This window comes from Fulmarus glacialis, unplaced genomic scaffold (genome assembly GCF_000690835.1).
Source record: "Fulmarus glacialis isolate BGI_N327 unplaced genomic scaffold, ASM69083v1 scaffold11126, whole genome shotgun sequence".
NCBI lineage: Eukaryota > Metazoa > Chordata > Aves > Procellariiformes > Procellariidae > Fulmarus > Fulmarus glacialis.
The window spans coordinates 1-20,736 of record NW_009216225.1 but is presented as its reverse complement, the minus strand read 5'-3'; the positions used below and the strand labels follow the sequence as shown (position 1 = coordinate 20,736).

The 20,736-nt window shown below is 38.6% G+C and overlaps 1 protein-coding gene across 1 annotated transcript; it reads right to left on the bottom strand.

Annotated features, from left to right (window-relative positions):
• Nucleotides 1-3,050: 3,050 nt before the first annotated feature.
• Nucleotides 3,051-20,664, bottom strand: NADSYN1 (NAD synthetase 1; the record flags this gene model as incomplete). The annotated part of the gene is made up of 20 exons (XM_009579230.1): nt 3,051-3,201; nt 6,066-6,242; nt 6,954-7,082; nt 7,910-7,979; nt 8,461-8,592; nt 9,395-9,501; nt 10,987-11,122; nt 11,468-11,636; nt 12,314-12,416; nt 13,086-13,134; nt 13,346-13,470; nt 13,642-13,716; nt 14,499-14,630; nt 15,588-15,705; nt 17,160-17,248; nt 17,989-18,040; nt 18,594-18,683; nt 19,063-19,116; nt 19,990-20,106; nt 20,588-20,664. Coding segments are annotated over 20 exons (2,055 nt in total), but the record flags the coding sequence as incomplete, so codon positions are not given.
• Nucleotides 20,665-20,736: the final 72 nt, after the last annotated feature.

Genomic DNA, 20,736 nt, shown 5'->3' with positions numbered 1-20,736 from the left:
CGCCGCCCGCCCTGTCCCCGCGGCGGGGTTTGCCGCCGGGAACCGGCGTCGGTCACGGCGCTGCCCCCGGACAGACATCTCCCTCTGGCAGCAAACAGGGCACCGTCTCCCGCCCCGGCAACGTCCGCCGCCTCAGGAACTAGTATTTGTAAGCAGTCGGGGGTTGATGAAAGACGTGGCAGTAAGTCTGTGGTAAAAAGTGTTGTTCTTCACCCGAGCTTAGAGCAGAGCCCAGACGTCGTTTACGCTTTTTGAAAAAATATCCCTCATGAGGAGTTGCAGCTTTGTTACCTCACGGCAGCTGTGAACTCGGTATCCTCGGCCGAGCGTACCTCTAAGCTAGTCACTGCCTCGGGGAGCTGCGGAACAACGCTGCGGCCGGCGGGGTTGGGGTCAGGATTTACTAAGAAAACAATAGCGAGGTTATAAATTATTGCTTCCTGCTTCTATTCACATTCTTAAATAATCATTTACATTCCTAGTCACAGAAAGTATTTAATTTGTATTTAGTCACCTAGGCATCCCAGAAGCAACTATGAACTTAGCTTATGCTACTTGGACTGTTAAAAGATGCTTCACTTTTGCTACTCTCCCCCTTTCCTCGCAGTTCCCTTCATACACACTTTCACTGTTCAATTTCACAAAGCTGCAATTTCAAAAGAGTAGAGGTCGGGATAATTTGACAGCTATACACTATTTTCTGCCACATACTGGGAGCTATGGCAGCAAAACAATAAACAGGAAAGTGTATCAATCCATCTCTTCAGTATTCCAGCCTGAATAGTAAAAGCAGGTCCATCCTAGACTGTTGAATTACCAATGGGGTAGTTTTTGCCTTCAGCTGCATGACTGACAGGTCAAAAAATCACTGTTTCACACTGAATTCTAAATAAGTCAGGGTCAGATCCAGCCTTTTTGGCAAACTTAAGATAAAAAGGAAAACTCCATGACATTACCTTTTCCATAATAGTCATCACGAGTAAAAAGTGAACGTCAGCAGCTACACCTTACTGTTATTTCCCATTCTCAATAGACAGCAAAGCACTGGTAAAATTGGAGTTACTGTTCATAACAGTTCAACTAGAGGCATCAGGTGGAACAGGTACAGTGAAAATTTCAGGAAAGTAGGGGTGGGCTGGTACAATTTGTACTCAGCACTAGCAGGTAAGAAATAAAATGCAATTTGCATACGTGCTGTAAGTGCCATTGCTAAGAAACACAACTGTCCTTTCGCTAAGTGTCTGAAATATTCAGGGTAACCACAGTAACAGAGAGTGCATGTAAACATTGTATTATTTTTGCTATTATTTTTCATTTGAACAAAAGCAAATGTTTCCTTCTTTCCTCTTCTGTGATTGTCAGGAAAGAGAATCAATAACTTCAGGAAGAAAAAAAGAATTAAGAAGCCTTCAAATACACAACAGATTCCTGAACTTCTGTTCAAAATTCATCCACTCCCTCTGGCTGGAACGGGAAGTGGAAGTGCCCAACTGATGGTGAAGGAAGGCAAATCTCAGCTGGGGTTTTCCGTCAGATGAACATAAACATCCTTAGTACCAGCAACATCCACTAAGGTAAGTTAGCTGTGTATTTAAACGAATACCATATAATAAACCCACCAAGAACAATGCCGCATCTTTAACTCCAAGTGAATCAACTCTGTCTTTCTGGATTGTGGAAAACAAATGTGGAGAACATGCCCTTTAGCAGACATTTTCCATTAGCACAATGTACAACCATTTTAACAAAAGTCTCACTTGGTCTAAGCTCCCCTGCTGTCGCAGTCATAGCATTGTTTGCCCAGAACCTCAGAAATGCATTTCTAGTTTCCCCTATTAAAAGCGCACCTTTAAAATCAAATTAAAAAGCAACAGAAATGGCCAAACATTAAATGAACAAGCAGAAAAGGGATTCAACTGAAGGAACAAGCCTATCCTTTTACTTTTTTTATTGTTCCACAGCACTGGACACATTTAAGAGATCAGTGAAGTCGTGGAGTTAAAATAACTTTTGCAAACAGTAGGTAGAAAGTGGGTAACACACTAACTGAACTCAGAGGAAGCTGGCTTTATACTTCATTCTGCAATATTCGCTCCATTTCCAGATGTTTTACACCCAGTGAGCTTGATTCCAACAGTAAAGGGATTATGTCGGCAAGTCCTACCACTCTTTGATGGCATCGTCAGTGATAACAGATCACCGCTCCTGGACAGGCAGCACCAGAGCATATAGGAATAACAACAGTGGCATGGATACCAAATGTGTGTCCTCTCTATTCAAGATACCATGCACCAGAAGACATTCTTCTCTCAGGCACACCAAGTTACCCTTACGCATCAAAAATGCCAGGAGGGAAAAGACACCATGCCAACTTTATTCAAAATCCTTAAAATACAGCTGAGGATCTTGGAGAACAATAACCATTAAACAATCCCTGAACAGCCTGATGAAGTAGGTATTACTCGTCTCTGAGAAAATTAAGTCAGAAATTTTAAAGGTAATTGTCACAAGTTACACAGCAAGTAGATGCAAAACAGGAAGCTAAACTCTAATTTGGATCCCACTAACAAGGGATCCATCTGCTTCAAGTTAGACATGCTTCCAGTACCTTGCTGAATTAGACCTCATGTGGCCATTCAGAACACATAGCCAATGCTAGCTAAAGAAAAAACACGTAAAATAAGAGCATTATAAAATTACAAGTTTATTGCAAAGTAAAATGAGTTTTTCCCCTCAACAGCACATGCCAGAACCGTTAAAATTTTATACTTTCAGCTGAATGTTACTCAAAAATCATATCCAAATTACTAGAACCAAACTTAGTATTTGTATGTGTATTCACTTTCACAAAAGGCTACCCTGCATTTGTTTATGATTGATGGGCTTATCCAAATATTTTCAACTAAAGGCAATTAACTCAAGTAGTTGAAGTAAATCCTTAATAAATGGTTACTTAGCCAAACTATGGTTTAAATATATTGGGAACAAAACAGGGAGTCAATAAAAAAAAAGGACTTGATTACAAATACCATTTACAATGGTCATCTCAACAATTGTTTGGGTCATCTCTGCTCATCATCACAGTATACTCCAGTTTTGAACATTCTGCTTAGCAAATTAATTACCACAATTAAACAAGACAGCAAATCAGTCCACATCTTCAACTACAGAAATTCCTTCCTTTTTTTCTAGCTTGGATACCTGCAAGTTAAAAGGAAACTAATTCAATAGTAAAAATAAGTTTGCATTTAACGTCTCCTGTCTTTTCAGACTTCCATTACAAAACAGTGTAGAGCCCAGATTTATCAGGAACTGACAGTGGGATACGCTCTAGGGCACAACTGAGCTGAACAGGATGTTAGTTGCAGTCCACAGAGAAGGTCAAACTTTCTTCCCACCCACCCCTTTAACCTCCCCCCAGCTGTATGCTCCCATCAGTTCCTAGTTTTTTGTCAGTTTGGTGACTTCTTTTGGCTGACCAAGGAGTGAGATAAGCACCAAAGCCATCTCAGAAGCCAGGAGAGACAGGAAGGGAGACAACACTGCCCCTTTCAGTGACAGCTGTCAGATCAGATCAGGCCATAAGCTGGAACCCTGCCTAGAATAATTAAAACGAACACGGGAAATGCTTTTCATGCATAGACACACAATTTTATAAAACTGACCTTCACTGTTCTTAAAACTTAAGAAAAGGAATTACCTTACATTAAGCCAAGCTGTTGTTAAGACTAACAATATAAATAGTTTCAGAAAGGATTCTACAAACTCATAGAGGATAGACCAAGAGCACAAACTAAACACAGTGTTCTGCACATTATCTCTAACTCTGGAAAATTCAGTTTTACATTCCCCAAACCTGAGGGGATATACAGGGAGGGTCATACTATAAATTCCCTGTTCTTATGTTCTTCCTTCAACATCTGCTACTTGTGTGAAAGAGACGCACAAAGATTCTCAGGTTGATAAATCTGTTGGTTTGACCAAACGCAGCTAATCTTGTGGTATGACCAGTAAGCACTGGAAAAAGCAGAAGACAGACTGCAGATACCTAATCCTTGGGGGTAGGTGTGCCAGCTTTCTTCTGAGCTATGTCACAGTTCCTTCAAATTATGCCAGCTATTAAAATCCCATTTTGGCACCTAGAAATTTGTTAAAGTGCTTGCTCTGACCACACATCCTTTACCTCAGACGTAACTCAAAGGCAGAAGCTACAGACAGTGCTACAGGAGTTCCTAGAGTTGCTCTAAACCATTAGAAATTTTATTATCCAGGTGGAACCTTTCAGCTAAGTAGCGCTGAATTAAGACTCCAAGGGCAAATCGGGCAATTCCCAGCAAACGCTATGATCTCAACCTCCTCTTACCCCTGTTCCTTCTGCAGCAAATACAGAGGGAATTTTGCACTTAAAAGAGTGGATAACTAAATTGCCTTGACTACACTATAAACGTCCAAGTAGAAAAGTACTTTCCACAAATCCAACAGATTTCTCTACCATTAGCACTCAAAACCCTTTCCCTTCACAAATGAGCTCAAGCTGTAACATGACTCTTCTACAGAAAAACCTGGCATTACCTAACTAAAGGTGTTTTCTGGCAAAACTGTATCATTTAGAGTTTATGCCGTACTTTCACAGTGCTGTTACTATGCCAGAAAAACCTTAAGTGCAGATTAAGTCCTGGGAGTATAATTATCAGTGAGACATTGTCCTAGAGAGTGATTGTCTTCAGAATTAAAATTGTGCTGAATATGCACAATAAGTGGAAACTCTTACAGTATTCCCTTTCTTTTATAGGGCAGATTTGACTCACATTATTGCAAGTCATTATTTTCCAGTCTTGCAAAAAGCTATCCGTAACAATGAGTTATCAGTTCAGGTTACTGCTGAACTTTATCAGTTCAGGCTACTGTTGCCTACAAAACAGATTCTTCCCCAAGCTTGACTCCCAGTTTTCAGGAATAAGTTGCAATGGCTAGCACCCTTGCATAGCACAGCTGCTATTACATACAAATCTAGTTAAAGGGTGTAACAATATCCTGGATCATTAAAAGATCTTAATCACATTTACTGTAAGCATAAAATAATTACATTTTGGTCCAGACCCTACAAAAATATTTTACCCAACTCTCACTGAGGCCAAAAGAACTTTTGTCCAGGACTTCAGTGGGAAAAAGTCCAAAACGATGGAAAAAAAACCCCACCATACAGACCTACAAAAAAGTGCTGCACATGGTAGCCTTTATCCTAGGTTTTAAGGTAATAAAACACTATTACAGCATGTCTGGCATTTCACAGACGAGGGAATTAATATTTTATTACATATATAAACATATTCTTAAAAGCAACTGAGGTGTAAAATCTCTGGCAGAAAAAACTTCAAGGTGCTAAAATTCCTCAGCCCAGCACTTTTGCCATAAAAATGCATTAAAATAACATCAAAGGTGTGACTGAAAACTACAAAAAGTTAAGCACGGTTCCAATAGTCGCTTGAGCCCCTCCACACCTCACAGTGCTCAAATTAAGCACTGTACCATTACTGTTGCTGTATTTGAGCAAACATGTATTTGTGAGTCAACTGACTTGAGGTTCAAAAAAGGTATTGTTGTAGAAGCAGGTGGGAGAAGCATTCACAATGAATTGCTGCCTCTTACTGGCTTTTCCCACACAGATGTAGGTCAAGTCTTAATCCTGCAATTAAACAGATCCCTTCAGACAGGTCCTGAACTGAAACTGAAACACATAAGCTTGTTCTCCACATTAGCACAAGACTTTATGTGTATGGGTACATCTATTAGTCTTTGGCCTCAGTACATATATTCTCTTTTTTTTATTTCCTTCTTCTTGCTTTCCTAGCAGTATGACAATGAAAAAACCAAAAAAAAACCAGCCTACACTAAAACCAGAGAATTCTTAGCCTCACAGTTATGTGAAAACAATCACAGTTATTTCTGTATTAAACTATTATCCTAAATGCTAGCTGTCTTTTGCTGGATATTCACTGGAACTGGGCTTGTCCCATTGCGAGAGCTTTAAATATAAAATCATACAAGAAGTAGAGGGCATTTACCTGTTTATCTATACACCTAAATTGCCAGGACCATGTGGTGTTATAAAGGAAAGGCCTCAGGTCAAATCGGTTGTCATCTGGACTGTAGTTTTCAGCATGGTAGGAAGGAGTGAGGGTGGTCATTTTATGTCTGTTAATGGAATACATCCTGAAGAAATGCTTAACCTTTGATGCCACCTGGTGTACAAAGAATATAGCTTTTAATCAGACGAAGATTCTTAGTATTTAAAACTTCAGCTGAGAATGTGTTCTAGCTTTACACATCCATTTTCTCCCATTAACATTTACATAAATTGTCTACCACTACTAGTATGAATCACTGTGGATGACCCTACCTACAAGAGGCATTTAAGACCGTTTTCAGACACCACCTCGGTCTCTGCACCTAACATTTACCAATAAGGAAGTGCCTTGCAAGAAATCTAACAGTGAGGACTAGCTTCTGCAACTCAGATGACAATTTGAACTTTTTCCTTCATGCACAAGAAAGGAAGAACTGCGTAACAGCAAAGCAGATACCTCTTCAGTGTAAATAGTCTTTCAAAGCAAGAGCCATTTTCTGTCTCGGAATACATAACCAAAGGCTTCAAGAGTAGTTAGCCATGTATATTTCAGAGAATAATTTTCCCCTGAGGAAACAGTTCTGAAGTAATTGTTTTGAAATTACCCAATTACTGTTCTAACAATTTGCCACACAGACAACAAGCTCCATTTGTTTAAGAGATGCATACCAGTTTTTTCAGCATATTCTGCTACAGCTGTAGAATAATCTCTGAACACGGTATAATTGAACTATCCCTTTCAGTTAAAAGGAACTCTACTCGACCTTTCTCCAAACATACTCTATTTTGGCAAAGACATTACATGATTTTTTTTTTTTAATATTACCTCTCTTGGAGTACAAATCTCCTTCCACATACTAATCAGCTTACAGAACATACTGTATGGTCCAGCCTTTGCTATTTTTCTTAATTTGCCGTAGATTGAGAGCTCTGCATATGTCATCCCCATATCTGCCTGAAATCACACACACAGAAAGTCACTAAAAATCTCAACTATGCAAATTATAATTAATAATTTTATGGAGCAATTACAGTAACCCAGTTTAATCAAAGAAACACCAAAATAAAATTGCCAATGATCAAAAAGAAGAGAGATAGTAATGTTATGAACAGAAGAAAAAAAAACCACTGGAATCTCTCTGAAATGGGAGATTTTAAATTCTTCCATAAATATATTTGATTTGGCCAGTGAAAACGTTTCTTTCTTGAGAAAGATTTGTCCATTTTCCCTGCTAGCTAACTTAAATGTAGTATATATCAGTAAGGTAAGGCCAAATTAAGAAAACCACTAATTTAATTCTGCAACCCTTTGCTTTATCGTAAAGGGTTTTACAATATCCTACAGTTAAATATCCACCAGCCCTTAGAGGTAGTTGTTAGGCTTACCAGTCCTCTCTTATCCAAGTGGATAGCAAAGAGAAGGGTGGGGGGAGGAGAGGAAGGGCTTTGCCACCAGTCATTTTAATAGCAATAAGGCTCTGACCGACTCTCTTTTTAAGAATATTAAGAAACTTTGAAACAAACTGAATTTCCGAACACCCATCCTTCTAAGTGCTCAAAATACAAAATCATTCAAAAAAAGTTCATTTGCTGTTTTGGAAACTGTTGTCAACGTAGATAAGGCTGGTGTGGGATATTAATGCCTTGTCAATGGCTTTAAGATCATTTACAACATACTTGTCAATAAGCATGGATACATACAATAGCAAACAATAGCTGTTGGACAAAAAACAAATTTTGGGATAAGGGTTACCAGAGCATTTTAAAGTCAGTGCCCATTACCTCATCAGTTTGAGCCACTTGTCCATCCACCAGGGGCTCTAACTCTGCAGTGGGTGGAGCTGACATGATACTGTAAGAAACAGGTAAAAAGAAAAACATGAATTCTACCCAGTCTCATGAGTACTAGTTAACAAACAGTCTGGTTTATTAAAAAACAAATGCTTCATTCAAAACTTTTTCAGGGCATAAGCTGCTAAATGACTAGATAACTCTGAAGAAGTGGTACTTGCAAGCTGTTCCAGGTTTAAAAAGCAATGCTTTATACCAAAAACGTAAAGCATCTGGTTCAAACAGTTCCTTCAGTGGAATTAACAACACAAATGCTTGCATACAGTAACTGCTAAGACTGACGGCATTTTCAGCACCCAGCCAGTTACATTGTGTAAGCGTACACAATCACTTAAAAACAGAGGGATATGCAGAATACTTTTCTTTATTAGCATTTGCAATATTACTGCATCTTAGCTCTGTTAGTAAAGAAAACCAAACCATGAAGTCCACATACACTGCATACAAATACAGTCACCAAATACCACTGCTTCACTACTCACCTTCTGAGGGCTGTGAGCTGAAAATTTTCAATGCAATATTGTATGAAGCTCTTCAAATCAGTCTTGCTGATTCCACCAATGGGATTGATATCAGCACTTGAGCAATCGTACTTTGTCAAGTAACCTCGGAGACTGAGCAAAAGAGGAAATTTTAGATAGTAGTAATAAAGAATAATGTAACATTACTATAATGTATAATAGCTTATACTATATAGAATATATATGTCATATAAAGACAGGGAGAAACAGACTGCATATTGTTAACATATTTATATGTAAGGGGCAAACAGGTGTTCAGCTGCAAAAGGGTTATCCTAAAGCCATGAAATTGCCAGGAGGAAGAAAATATTTTAAACATTATGAAGCACTGCAAAACTGCCCACGCTAAGGTAATATATTTGATGCAAAAGAATTAAAATACTGTCCTGACTAATTAAAAAAAATAAACCCCAAAACACCCATAGAATCAGCACACACTACTCTCCCAGCTTTTGAGGTTATCAATCTCACAATCTTATGGCGATTGCTTCAGTCTTCAAATAGGCAGCTATAATAACAGTACTTCAGATTTTTAAAGTCTATTTTTCAACTCAAGGTTCACAACTTAATTCCTAATACAGTAATTGAAAATACAACAAATAACAGATTGGAAAGTTAACCTGGTAACGGCACAGGCAAGCTCTACTGAAAACAGCTAAGGAAGGAACAGCATTCTATTGGAAAACTATGACAATACTTTGGCTAAACTTCTGAAAAATACACAATTTTCCATTCAGGCCAATTCAACTATTTTCATTAATTTCACTGCTATGAGTGTATTCTTAGCCTGTTACCTCTTGTGAGTAATAATCTACACTGGGATTTGGTAGAGTTGCAAGGAAATGCAGTGACCTGTTCCCAGTTCACTTGGTTTTAGATTTCTACTTTCACCAACCTTTCATCCACATTGGCTGATCCTAGCACCAGAAGTCCCCCTGGCATCCCACGAGTCCAAAGTGTCAGCTGAGCAAACAGGTAGGCAAGGACCATTCTTATTCTAGCCTGCAAAGCAAAATGGAAAAAAAAAAGCGAATTTACAAAGCAGAATAATTTCTCCCCACTCATTTTTATTAATCAATTCCCTAAACAAACCCACAAAGAACAAATGCGAGAGGGGTAAATGTTAGTGCAGGGAGGATGGTCTTGTGGAGAAGATGCCGAACACTCATAGGAAAGCCAGGTTCAGTATCTGCTACTGCCACAGACTTACATGACTGGGCAAGTTTTTTCTACTCTGAATTGTAGAATAGGGAGTAATTGCCATTTTCTACCTTCTACAAGCACTAATAAGGATCCATGAGGGATGAAGTATGCAGATACACCATCTGTCTAACACACACTTTTATGGATTCTTAGACTAAAGGGATTTACTTACATAAAATTTGTAAAAAGTTCTCTTTGTTTCTGTCCCCATTCTGAAACTCCACTTTTTCTAAGGATGGTAATAATACCAAACAGACCTGAAATTCAACCTCCAGTTCTAGCCACAATTGTGTGTGATGTTAAGCAAATCACCACACTCCTCTGTGACTAAAGCCTATCCCAGTGCCAAAAAGCTGATAAAGGATTCAATGTTTGCTTCCGGAGGAGACAGCTGGAGTTCTCCAGTAATAGCAGGGGAAGAAAGATCAAATCCTCGACTAATAAAAACTATCAAACGCGATAATCAACATTTAGCCAGAATTAAAACAGAGTTGCTGGTTAGGTTGTAAGCTTTTAAGAACAGGCCAAAAAGAAAGCTATCAAGACAACGAAAGGTACAACTGGAGCCAGGGACTAGAAGTCACTAGGCAGCTATGTTTTCTGTGATTCTATATGATATGTATATCAGCACTACCCAGGCACAGCACCAATCTGTTCTGACACAATGAAAATGCATAACTGGAAATGTGTATTTGAGCTGCATTTCAATAAGCCTATTGAAGATTAAATACCTTCTGATGCAAAAAAAAAAAAATTCTCTTCTACCTTCTAAAACTGAAAGACATCTAAGAATTGGAATGGGTAAGCTTGACATCTCACACAGAGCCTTTTAAAGGCTGCTAACATTCACCGGAGGAAAGTATAGTATACATCGGCAATATTTTTGAGTCTTGACCTACTACAACCTTACGGGACTCAGACCTGTCTATTAGAATACTTTGGTGCTCATTTTCCTGACCTGGCAACTTTCTGTTGGAATGCTTTTCTAACCACCAATGCTACTAATGAGATACAGACGTGCACTATTTCCTCCTGACCATCCTATGAGGTTTTAAAAGTCACGAGCAATAATTATCTTGCTCTTCTCCTGAGTTATGTGGGATTGTAGATTTCTGCTGCAGACAAGCATTTACTGGAAGCCCAGGAAACTTCAGGGACACACCACAGCAAGTTCAGGTTTTCACAGCAATGCAAGTGAAGGGCCCTTTGCTACTTTACCATTTTGTACTTTTAAGGGGAAAAAAAAAAAAGGGTCTGACCAGATTCAGCCTACATGAAACACACCTGCACATTCTGGAGTGCCAGGTTTTCTCTGCTGCTCCCTCCGAAGACAGAAAAACGGGGAGTTCGACCTGTCACCATGCTGAAAATTCCCACAATAGCTTTCACAGCCGCATCTATGTTCAGATTGATGTGATAGCTGAGAAGAATTCAAGCAGAAGTGACTCAACTAGCACAACCTGACTAGATAAAATAGCATTAAAAAAAGCAAAAAACCCACCCATAAAATGATGTTTTAAAGGCTGCTACCATCTCAGACCTGGCATGAAGAATAACACTTTCCAGAGTGTTTCCAAGTTTCCATGTCCTTCACCAAATGCTTCTAAGTTTGCCTCACATTTACACACTTAAATAACAATGTCTGTAATACTCCCCCTTAACACACCTACTATTCCTCTCCTATTTTTTCCTATTTTAGAGCTTGAAAGTTTTAGAAAGTCGTTGCCAGAACGTGATTTTTTTTCCAGCACTTCTCAATTTGTACCTGCCTATTTGCTCAGCCAGAAGTTTAGCCCTGTTGCAAGTATCCTGGGAGGAGTTCTCACTAGCCATATAGCAAGTGGTAAAGATACGCTTGCAAAATTCTCGAGGATCCTCAGGGACGTAGGTCTCATCATTCACAATCTTGCGCGCATCAGCCAGCACATCTGCATCTGAGGACAAAGCAAAAGAAATAGAATAAGAGTGAAAATTGTTGCGCTCCTGCTATACAGGACATGCAAGTATCTTGCATGTTTCTTGTATTCCTATTAAGCTTTACACTGCCCCTCACAAATAAGACAACTCCATCATCTAAATCCCCAAACATATTTTCATATATCAAATAAAAGAATTACTGACTTTGCTCCTCATTTTGAGCACAGAAATACTAAATCCTTTTGTTCTGCGCCTTAAAGAAACTCATAGAAAATATAATCCAGCATGTACAAAGACTTAGCTAAATGCATATGGTCTACTTAAAGCCAGTTTAAGAGTTTGAACCATGCCTAACCATGTTTTGTAGTGCTGAATTTAATAGAGAATTCTCATGATAAACTGAAATCCCAAACCTACATCAGCCAACATTTTGAATAATACTCTAGACAGAAACTAGTCTGAGTTCCACATCCAATTCTTAAACCCAAAATGACAACTATTAAGCCAATTCAAAGAACCTGAAATCTGGATGCACATTTTTGCTGGAATTTCTGAAGAGATACAAAGGATTCCATTAGAACAACTGGGCAAGAGTCTACCATTAATCACCTCTTGCATCTATTGCATCCAGCTAATATTAACTCGTCCGTAACCATCAGTAAGCATGGCTAGCCAGACGTGCATATCTACTTACTTCCATTCTTGACTGCCAGGCAAACCTGGTGACACATAGAGTATACTATGCAAGCTGTAGCAGAGCTGTCAATTCCACCACTAAGAGGTAGGAGAAATCCTGCCTTAAAAACAGAGCAAGGAAGAAGTTCCAAATAGCAAAATTAGAAAAATACATATTGTACCAGTCAGAAACATACTCTTGTAAAAGAATTACACATGCATTGTTCAAGTCTGCTTATATTCTGCTGGGGGAAACCAAAAAAACAGACCTAGCAAACCCTCTTAAACTTTTATCAGCTGGATACTCAAACAAGTAGTCAGTGTAAACGCTTTGGCTAGAAAAACTTCCAGTATGTCTTTATCCTCTAATAAGACAGAAGAGCTAATAAAAAGGATTAAATTTTTCATATATATTTCACTATTGAACTGAATTACTAGTTCATGACACTTCGCTTATTTTAAACATCTCCATTATGCCATTAAAATATTTTCCTTACTGAAAAAACAGCATTTCAAAGAAAAAGAAATCCCCTTTATTAGGTAAGCTTGACTGTTGCTTTCAAAGCAAGCATGATTCCTAAGGAAAAGGTCTGAAGAACATACTGAAGTCACACTTTGCATATGGATTTTAAGTCTGAATGAGATACCAGTAAAAAACTCAAACCTTGCATCTTGGACGAACATCACTTTACATTCAGAGCAGCACAGGATAGTAATGTGTACTGTCCCTATCTACTGGCACAGAAGAAGATGCTTATGCCAAGGCAAAGAACAAAAACAGTTGTTCTTACCTGTTTGCTGCGCCTTAAATAGTCCCAGAGCCAACATGCAGGACCAAGGCTGAAATTACAGAGTATGCTTATTCTAAGAGGGTTATGGAATAAGACCTAAGCAAGTCAACATATTTACTGTGGTCTTCCAATGAGATACTTACTTTACTTAAATATAAATAAGATCTTATGTTTATCTCTTTTTTTGGTTTGTTTGAGGTTTGTTTGGGTTTTTTTTAAATCAAAATGATTTTCAAGCAACAAATGCAGTATGTGCTTACCTGATCTCCTCCTCAGGACTATGATGTCTCCACTGGATTGGCATACAAGTAGGCACAGCTACATCATCAGAACACGACAGAGCAAAATTCACTTTCACCCTGGGATAAGGATTCACTTTACTTGCCTAAGCAATAGTACAGAAGAATTAGGAAGACATCAGTTTTAATGTAGCATGTAGCTATAAAACATCAGATCTATAAAATACTGTGAAAATCAAGACATGCAAGTACTTTTTAAATTCAACTATTCAAACTTGGCAGAGTTTACAAACATAACCTCCATAAAGAATCCTTACCGCTAAGTTACGGGATGAAATCTCTGCTCTGTAACTTCGAACATCCTCCAAGTCCAGAGTGGCAACCAGCACCTCCTATGGAAAGGCTTTCAACATTAGATTGATTCTACACAAACAGATAAAAAATGTTTGACAGGTCTGGACTACAAAAAATGTTGGGGAAGAAGAATGCATGCAACTTTTTTCAATATAGATTTTTATGCTCACTTCACAAGTCATTTCTGACTCAGTAGAATTACTTACGTTACAAAGCGAGCACAACTGACTCACTTCACTGAGTGCAGTAGGACACTCATAAACCACAACAAATTTATAGCGCTTGTCAGATGGCTGAACAATAGGTTCACCATCAGTTGCAGCAAAGGACAAGAGGAAAAGGCAAGAAACATACTGGGGAAAGAGATTAATTTGGCACATAATGTGAGGAAACCTATAGCTTTGGTGACAAAACTACTGAGAAAGGGCTTTTTGAAATAAAGCTCAACCTATCAAACCTTTTGTCTACCAAACCAGGTCATAATTAGAACACTGCAATCTTTGTCCTTTTTTTCTTAGATGAGGGAATGTAAATTAACAGGGTCTCTCCTAAACATGGTGATTGCATATGCAAACATTTTCATGAAGTTCCTCCACTACGACAGCTCTTCCTCACTCGCAAAAGCAGGAGAGCTACTGTAGATCAGGTCTGGGCACTTTAACTAGGAAAAACCTTGGATCTAGTTGAATAGCATAATAAAAATATATGTTTTTAGTCTAGAGACATGGGCCTCGTATCTGGAATGTCTGGAACGTGCTGACCATAAATGAAGCCATACTAATTTCAGCTGTAACTAGCAGCTATAGCTTGAATATATTACCACATCATCGAGTGAAAACTGGGATCCTTGTGCAACTGTTTCTCCATTCATTGAAATCATGGCACAGCCATCATAATACAGACGATCACCATCACAGCCTTTCTGGTTAGCTAAAATATATATTCCACCATTCTGGGAGGAAAACAAACATGCAGACAAAAAAATGCTTTTCAGAATATAGCACCTGACAGAATATTAAAAGACAAAATGTTATTTCTCTGTTCCTGTCCTTCTTATAATCTTCCTCTGCCTTTACATTGTGAATGATTTATGGCTGGGACTCTCTCTTGTCATTTGAAAAAGTAATTTGCATGTGATATACACGACAGAAACAAGTAATTACATAAGTAAATGTAGTAAGTGAGCTCTATCCCTTTCACACTGTTGGAAGACAGCAGTCTTCTGTTATTAGCAAGAGTCATTCCCTTAGCCCAAATAGAGAGGCATGCACTTCTAAATTGAAATTCTAAGTTCAAATTCAGATTGAGAAAAGCAGGAAGATGATGACAGAGGCTGTGTTTGGATATCTGAGGACAGAGCAGATACTGTTAAATATAACCAAAGCATGTTAAATTACAATGACAAAGCAGTTGTACAAATTAAACATTTTTTACAGTGTAATGTACATTCATTACTTTGTTTTTGTCCCCATCACTGTTAGACAAGATTACAGTCTAATAAGTAAATGTCTTCTCTTTAAAATAAACAGAACTTTCAAAGTAGGAAAATACATATTTTAAGCAGCGGCTCTTTTAGGCCGCTGCTCCACAGACCAGACAGAGCTGACCTGCAGTCAAACAGCCTCTGGCATTTGGGGTCACAGAGCTGGAAACAGGTTACAGTGCTTCACATTAGAGCATGATATATAGCAGGGCACCCCAAAGAAGTACAGTCCCCCAGCCAGAGAGCTCTTCCCCTACAGCTGATTCAATCAGGGAAGGTAATTACAGGTAAGAACAAGAAACTAACAACAAGGACTGTCAAGGCCCCCACGCTCATGCTATGTCCTGTCACAGGAGAGGAGACTGTTCTGAAAAAAAAAATAAGGTGCACAACCAAAAAAAATTTTTTTTTTTTTTAAGCCTATACCTTTGCTGTGGCAGAATTCACCAAATCCACCCGGGCATGAGCCTTCCGCAGCACATGGTGACTCCCTGAAGAGTTAGTGAAAATTTCCACACCATCAAGTCCCATTTCAATATGAGGGCTGTCAAAGCAAAAGGCAGAAAAAAATTCAGCTGCCAATACTGTGCTGTGAATACTGCAGGTATCATTTAAAACCACTGACGAATACAAGTATCTATGTCATTGCCAGTTTTCTGCATGTCTTAGTTCAAACAAGAATAGGACTCTCGGAAACATCTGTTTTCTTGCATTGCATGACTATTCTGTCAAAGACCAGTAGTGGCTGCAGAGGGCAGAAGGGCTTTTGCTCATTCTGTTCTAAATGAAATGGCTTCTACTTTACTCTGTAGAAGCCTGGGTCCCAAAGAAAGAGAGAATGAGACAATCTTGGTCTGAAAGGGCAACACTGAGATACTCTTGCAATGTCAGTTGTCCCGTTTTCCTTCTCTCTTAGTAAATCCAAAAGCATAAGCAAACAGAATCATGAGAAGAAGACTTTTACTGCTTTTTTCTTTTTCCAATGTCAAAAGCAAGAAATACTGAAAAAATCACATCTTTGCCTGTAACATACCACACCTTCTGCAGTTACAAGGAAATGAATGTCTGGTAACTGGGAGATTTGGAAAAACATCGGGAACATTTTGTTTATTTTGTGTTAACTGCAACAGCTTTCATGCCACCATATCTCCACCCCCACCTCGCATCAGACCTTTGTGAATGGGATCTTCATTGTGGTTGGGAAGAACTTTAAATTGTAACAGGAACTAAAATAATAACAGGAAATATTACTTAAGGGCACTAGGCTTTGCTTTCCCTTAGTGACCTTTTGTTTCCTTCTGCATCGTCTTTATGTATTGTCTGATGCTGGTTAAAAAATAAAGCAGAAGGATTAAGCTAACAGCTAAATAGAAAAAAAAAAGTGATACATTTCAAAGTGATGCTGCCTAGAAGCCCATGCTCTAGCTTGTCAAATATAAAAGCTCAATTTGCCTGTTAAGTGGAATGCTTTGGAGGAGTTGGTCAAAGCCAAAGATAAAAGAATAAAGTAAATAAAATAAAAAAACCTACAAGCACTCTCAATTTTTTGAGACTAGGCACACTAAGTGGGAATAACACGGGATTATAATTGCTAGACAAAATTGAAACAAAATAACTGTCATCTTGACTCTAGATCAAGTTACAGAGATGGATCTAGAGAGGACATTTCAACCTCAGGTTGAACGAAAAGCTGAACAATATCCGGAATGGGAGCACTCTAGTCACCTTTTTCATTCCGCTTCTTTTCTGCATTTCTCTCTTACATTCTGTTTCAAATGAATTCAGCTTAAGTACCTAAAACTTCTTTTGCCATCCTGCACCTAGCCTAGTGAAATCTTTCCCATGATGTATTTATTGCTCCTAATTATATTTTAGCTTACTGGCACTTTCTGAAAGATATGCTACCTGGAAGAATAACGAGCAGATTTTTTCAAACATTTATTTCAGGCAGGTCCAGTGTATGTTTTAGTTTACTTTTCATTTCTTCTTCTCCTTTACCTGTTTGGTGCCCAGAGTTCTTCGCATATTTCTGCGCCTAGGCAGGTATCTTTGGTTGCTAGAACTGCATCCCCAAAAGGAACGGTTTCCTGAGAAAAAATAAGAACATCCTTACACACATGTAATAGAAGAATCTATTCCATTCAAAAAGTTAACTACAAATCTAAAAAAGAAAAAGAAATTGAACACTCACTTCTATGAAATGAGTGACACAGTATCAATCACATTACACCTTCCTTCATTTTATACCAAGTTTAAGTAAAAACAATAAGCTCTAAACTGCTAATCTCTGGATTGTACTGAAATTTTGTGTTGAAATTCCAGTACTATTCAGATCCAGTGCTTTGCTTCAGGACAGGACAACTGCTTTTGAATTAAACAATCTACAAAACAGAGACTGTCTTTTGCTAGGAATCATGCTCATGCTTTAGGAGGAAATAACCTAAGTTTTAGACCTTTCTTAATCAAGAAGGTTATTTTTTTTTTTTTTAACCTCAAAACACATAGTCATTTCTAGCCTCAAGCACAAATAAACTCAGTACCAGAACTGTGCAAAATAAGACAATCGTCAAGGTCCTGTATATATAAATAACCGAGGCAAATTTAAAATTTACTTGTTTTGCTGCCAAATACTAACATAAACAAGGTTAAATTATGTTCTCATTTAATGTAACTGAGAACTATCACTGAAACCTATGAATTTGCAACATGACTGACAGCAGAATTTGGTGTACTACAGTTTTATGCCACAAATTCTATTAATTTAAATTGCTGAGTCTGGAACATGCTAAAGGTAAAAAGAAAAGAAAAAAATCCTTTACAAACTTACCTGTCCAGTCACTTCCTGAATTATCCTGGGTAGAAAATATTCCTCCACGTGCCTAAAGCAGGTTTATAGGTTGTGAATACATCGTTACGTAAATCACAGCACAAAAACTGATTCTAATCTCCACATTCTGTCACCTTCTAACATTGATTAAAGAAATGGCACTTCAGTTGTACAGGGCTGTGTATGTTTAAAAAAAAAAAGGACCTTCATACTTTCTGTGAAATTAATCAGAAATGTTAAGATTATAAGCTAGCAACATCCCACTTTGCTTCAGAAATGTGTGGTAAACAATGCTCCATCCTAGCTATAAACTAGACCTAACAAAGAGCCCACCATGCAAGTCAAATACAAAACAGAAATTTCTCTTTTTGCAGTGTTGCTACACGAGTAACTCAGACGTCATCTGGAATTGACTGGGCTTAAGAGGACAGATGCTCAGGGGCTCTCTCAGAAGTACTTTACTGAGACCATCAAGTTAGAACTATCCTCTGAGTACAGGATGAGTGCACGGCATCAGAGATGAGCACCAAGCGTATTTTGCAGCATCATAAGGTATGTAGCTTTCATCCTCTGTGTTTTAAAACACTGTTTTGTAGCCAGCCTACCTTGCTTTGTTCCACGGGGTAAACCATCTAAGTTCCCTGTAGTTTCCTGCATTTGCCAATGATATTTTTGGTCTGATCAGAAGAATTTTCCTTAAAACATAAAACAAAACAGGAAGGGCAAGTTACGACCTGATGTACAGCCAAATAAGACTAAATAAGAACACTGAGTAATACCAATTCTTTTTTTCTATTATGATGTACATTAAACAACTACTACGTACAATAATTTTTAAAGTTTCTGTTTGCAGACTTAAGGGTTTTTTTCTGGAGTCTTTCAGAAAGCAGTGGAAATTTAGTTTCTACAAATTCAGAAAGGAAAAAGAGAATGGAAAACATTAGTTGTCTCTCTAAAATTTAGTAGATAGAGATCGCTCTACATAGCACTGAAGAATCTTTCTTGAAGGCCAAACAGGTCTCTGAAAGGATACACTAATGCATTGTCTCACAAAACGCACGAAGAACTACTTACTTATTTAAAAAGATCACTCGACAATTGTAGCGAACATTTCTGTGCAGAACAGGCCTGTGAAAATAAGAAGCAAAGTTACCAGCAGCTAAGTTTATTAAATGAAATAAAAAAGCTACAGAATCTACTTCACTGCACAAAAACTATTTTTAAGACAACACTTCTACATTGTATCACTAAAGGGAATTAAACAGAACAACATATCAAGTTTCAGCTTCTAATTTTTTAATTCAAATAGTTGTTTGCAAAAATCAGAGTTACTGACCATTCTGTCAGTCTCAGATATATCAACTACTGGCATGCCTGAGAAACGCAAGCAGACCAGAAGAATCCCCCTGGCTGGTCTAACTTATTTAATCAAACCTGACTCCCTATGCTACTACCAGGCTAGTTCAAAATAAAGCTAGCTTTACGCATTTATATCAATACCAAAACAAGTAGGTGTACATATGTTAATTTTACCATTATAATTTATCACTGTCTGCACGTGACTTACAACGCTTTCAGTGATTTTGACATACACATATGTTGCTTATAAGGATATTTGCCAGTCACAGCAAGTTACATTAGCCCTGACATTCCGGAAAGAGAGTCAATTTATAAAGCCCTTTGCGTTACATATAATACAAAGTCTTACCCAAAAGCTTACTCGTGGCAATAGGGCCCAGCCATTAAGGTTTCCAATAAAGAACTGTAATTATCCTATTTCTCTCTTGAAAGGCTCAACCACCAGAAATCTTTGAAAGGACTACCTTTCAGAAAGTGTTTTGGATGTTGCAGTCCTAGTCATGGTAATTAAAAGGGAAAGTAGTGCAGTTCCTGAGATGTATTTAAAAGTTTGGTGCAGAGCCCTCGCTATCCAGAAACACAGAAGAGGCAGCAGCCCCTAAAGACCTACTCCTTTATCATATGTACACAAAAAAAACTTACATTCCCACATCACAGATAATATTTTGAGTAGCTGGAGACTCCAAAAGCTTTGCCAGAACTTGAAACGAATGCAAGAGCGTGTCAGACTCATAATAGTGATCCGAGCAGCCGTAACCACTGCATATAAAAACATTAGAAATAAAAAATTCAGCCAAATCAGCACCAGGGCCAAGGGACCAGAACTATTTCAGACGAGGAACATCTCATCCACACGGGCAATTTATACAGAACATGCAGAAGCAGTGCCGTCACCATCATCCCTATTGACAGCATTTAAAACTCCGTGGCATTGCAGGGGTATTCCTTTCAAGAGCAGCAGCCGGGGCCTAGGCAGAATTCAAAGCGCTGCAGTGTCTGTGAAGCAAGACTTGCTGAAATAGGTCAAAAATTATTGGTACCACGTTATTATTGGTCACGTTTCCAAGACAAGAGAACCAATCTTGTGCTTGCAACTACAGTGCTTCTCTTTGCGCTGACAGCCGCATGCTTTAAGTAACGCTTTGGGCATCAGAGTACGACATGGCTGATTTTCTCACTGACCGTTCTTCAGTGATTAACTGGGAACGTACCAAACCCAGATCCAACACAGCGCTCTTACCAGATTTCGAGCTCTGGACCAAGCCGGTACCGGGCTCCTTGGCTCTTTGCGATGTCAATACCTGGAAGAGGGTTGGATTAAAGACCAGCCGGACGCTCAGGCCCGGCCCGGCCCGCCCAGACGCCCCCGGCCGCGGCTCCGCGCCTCCG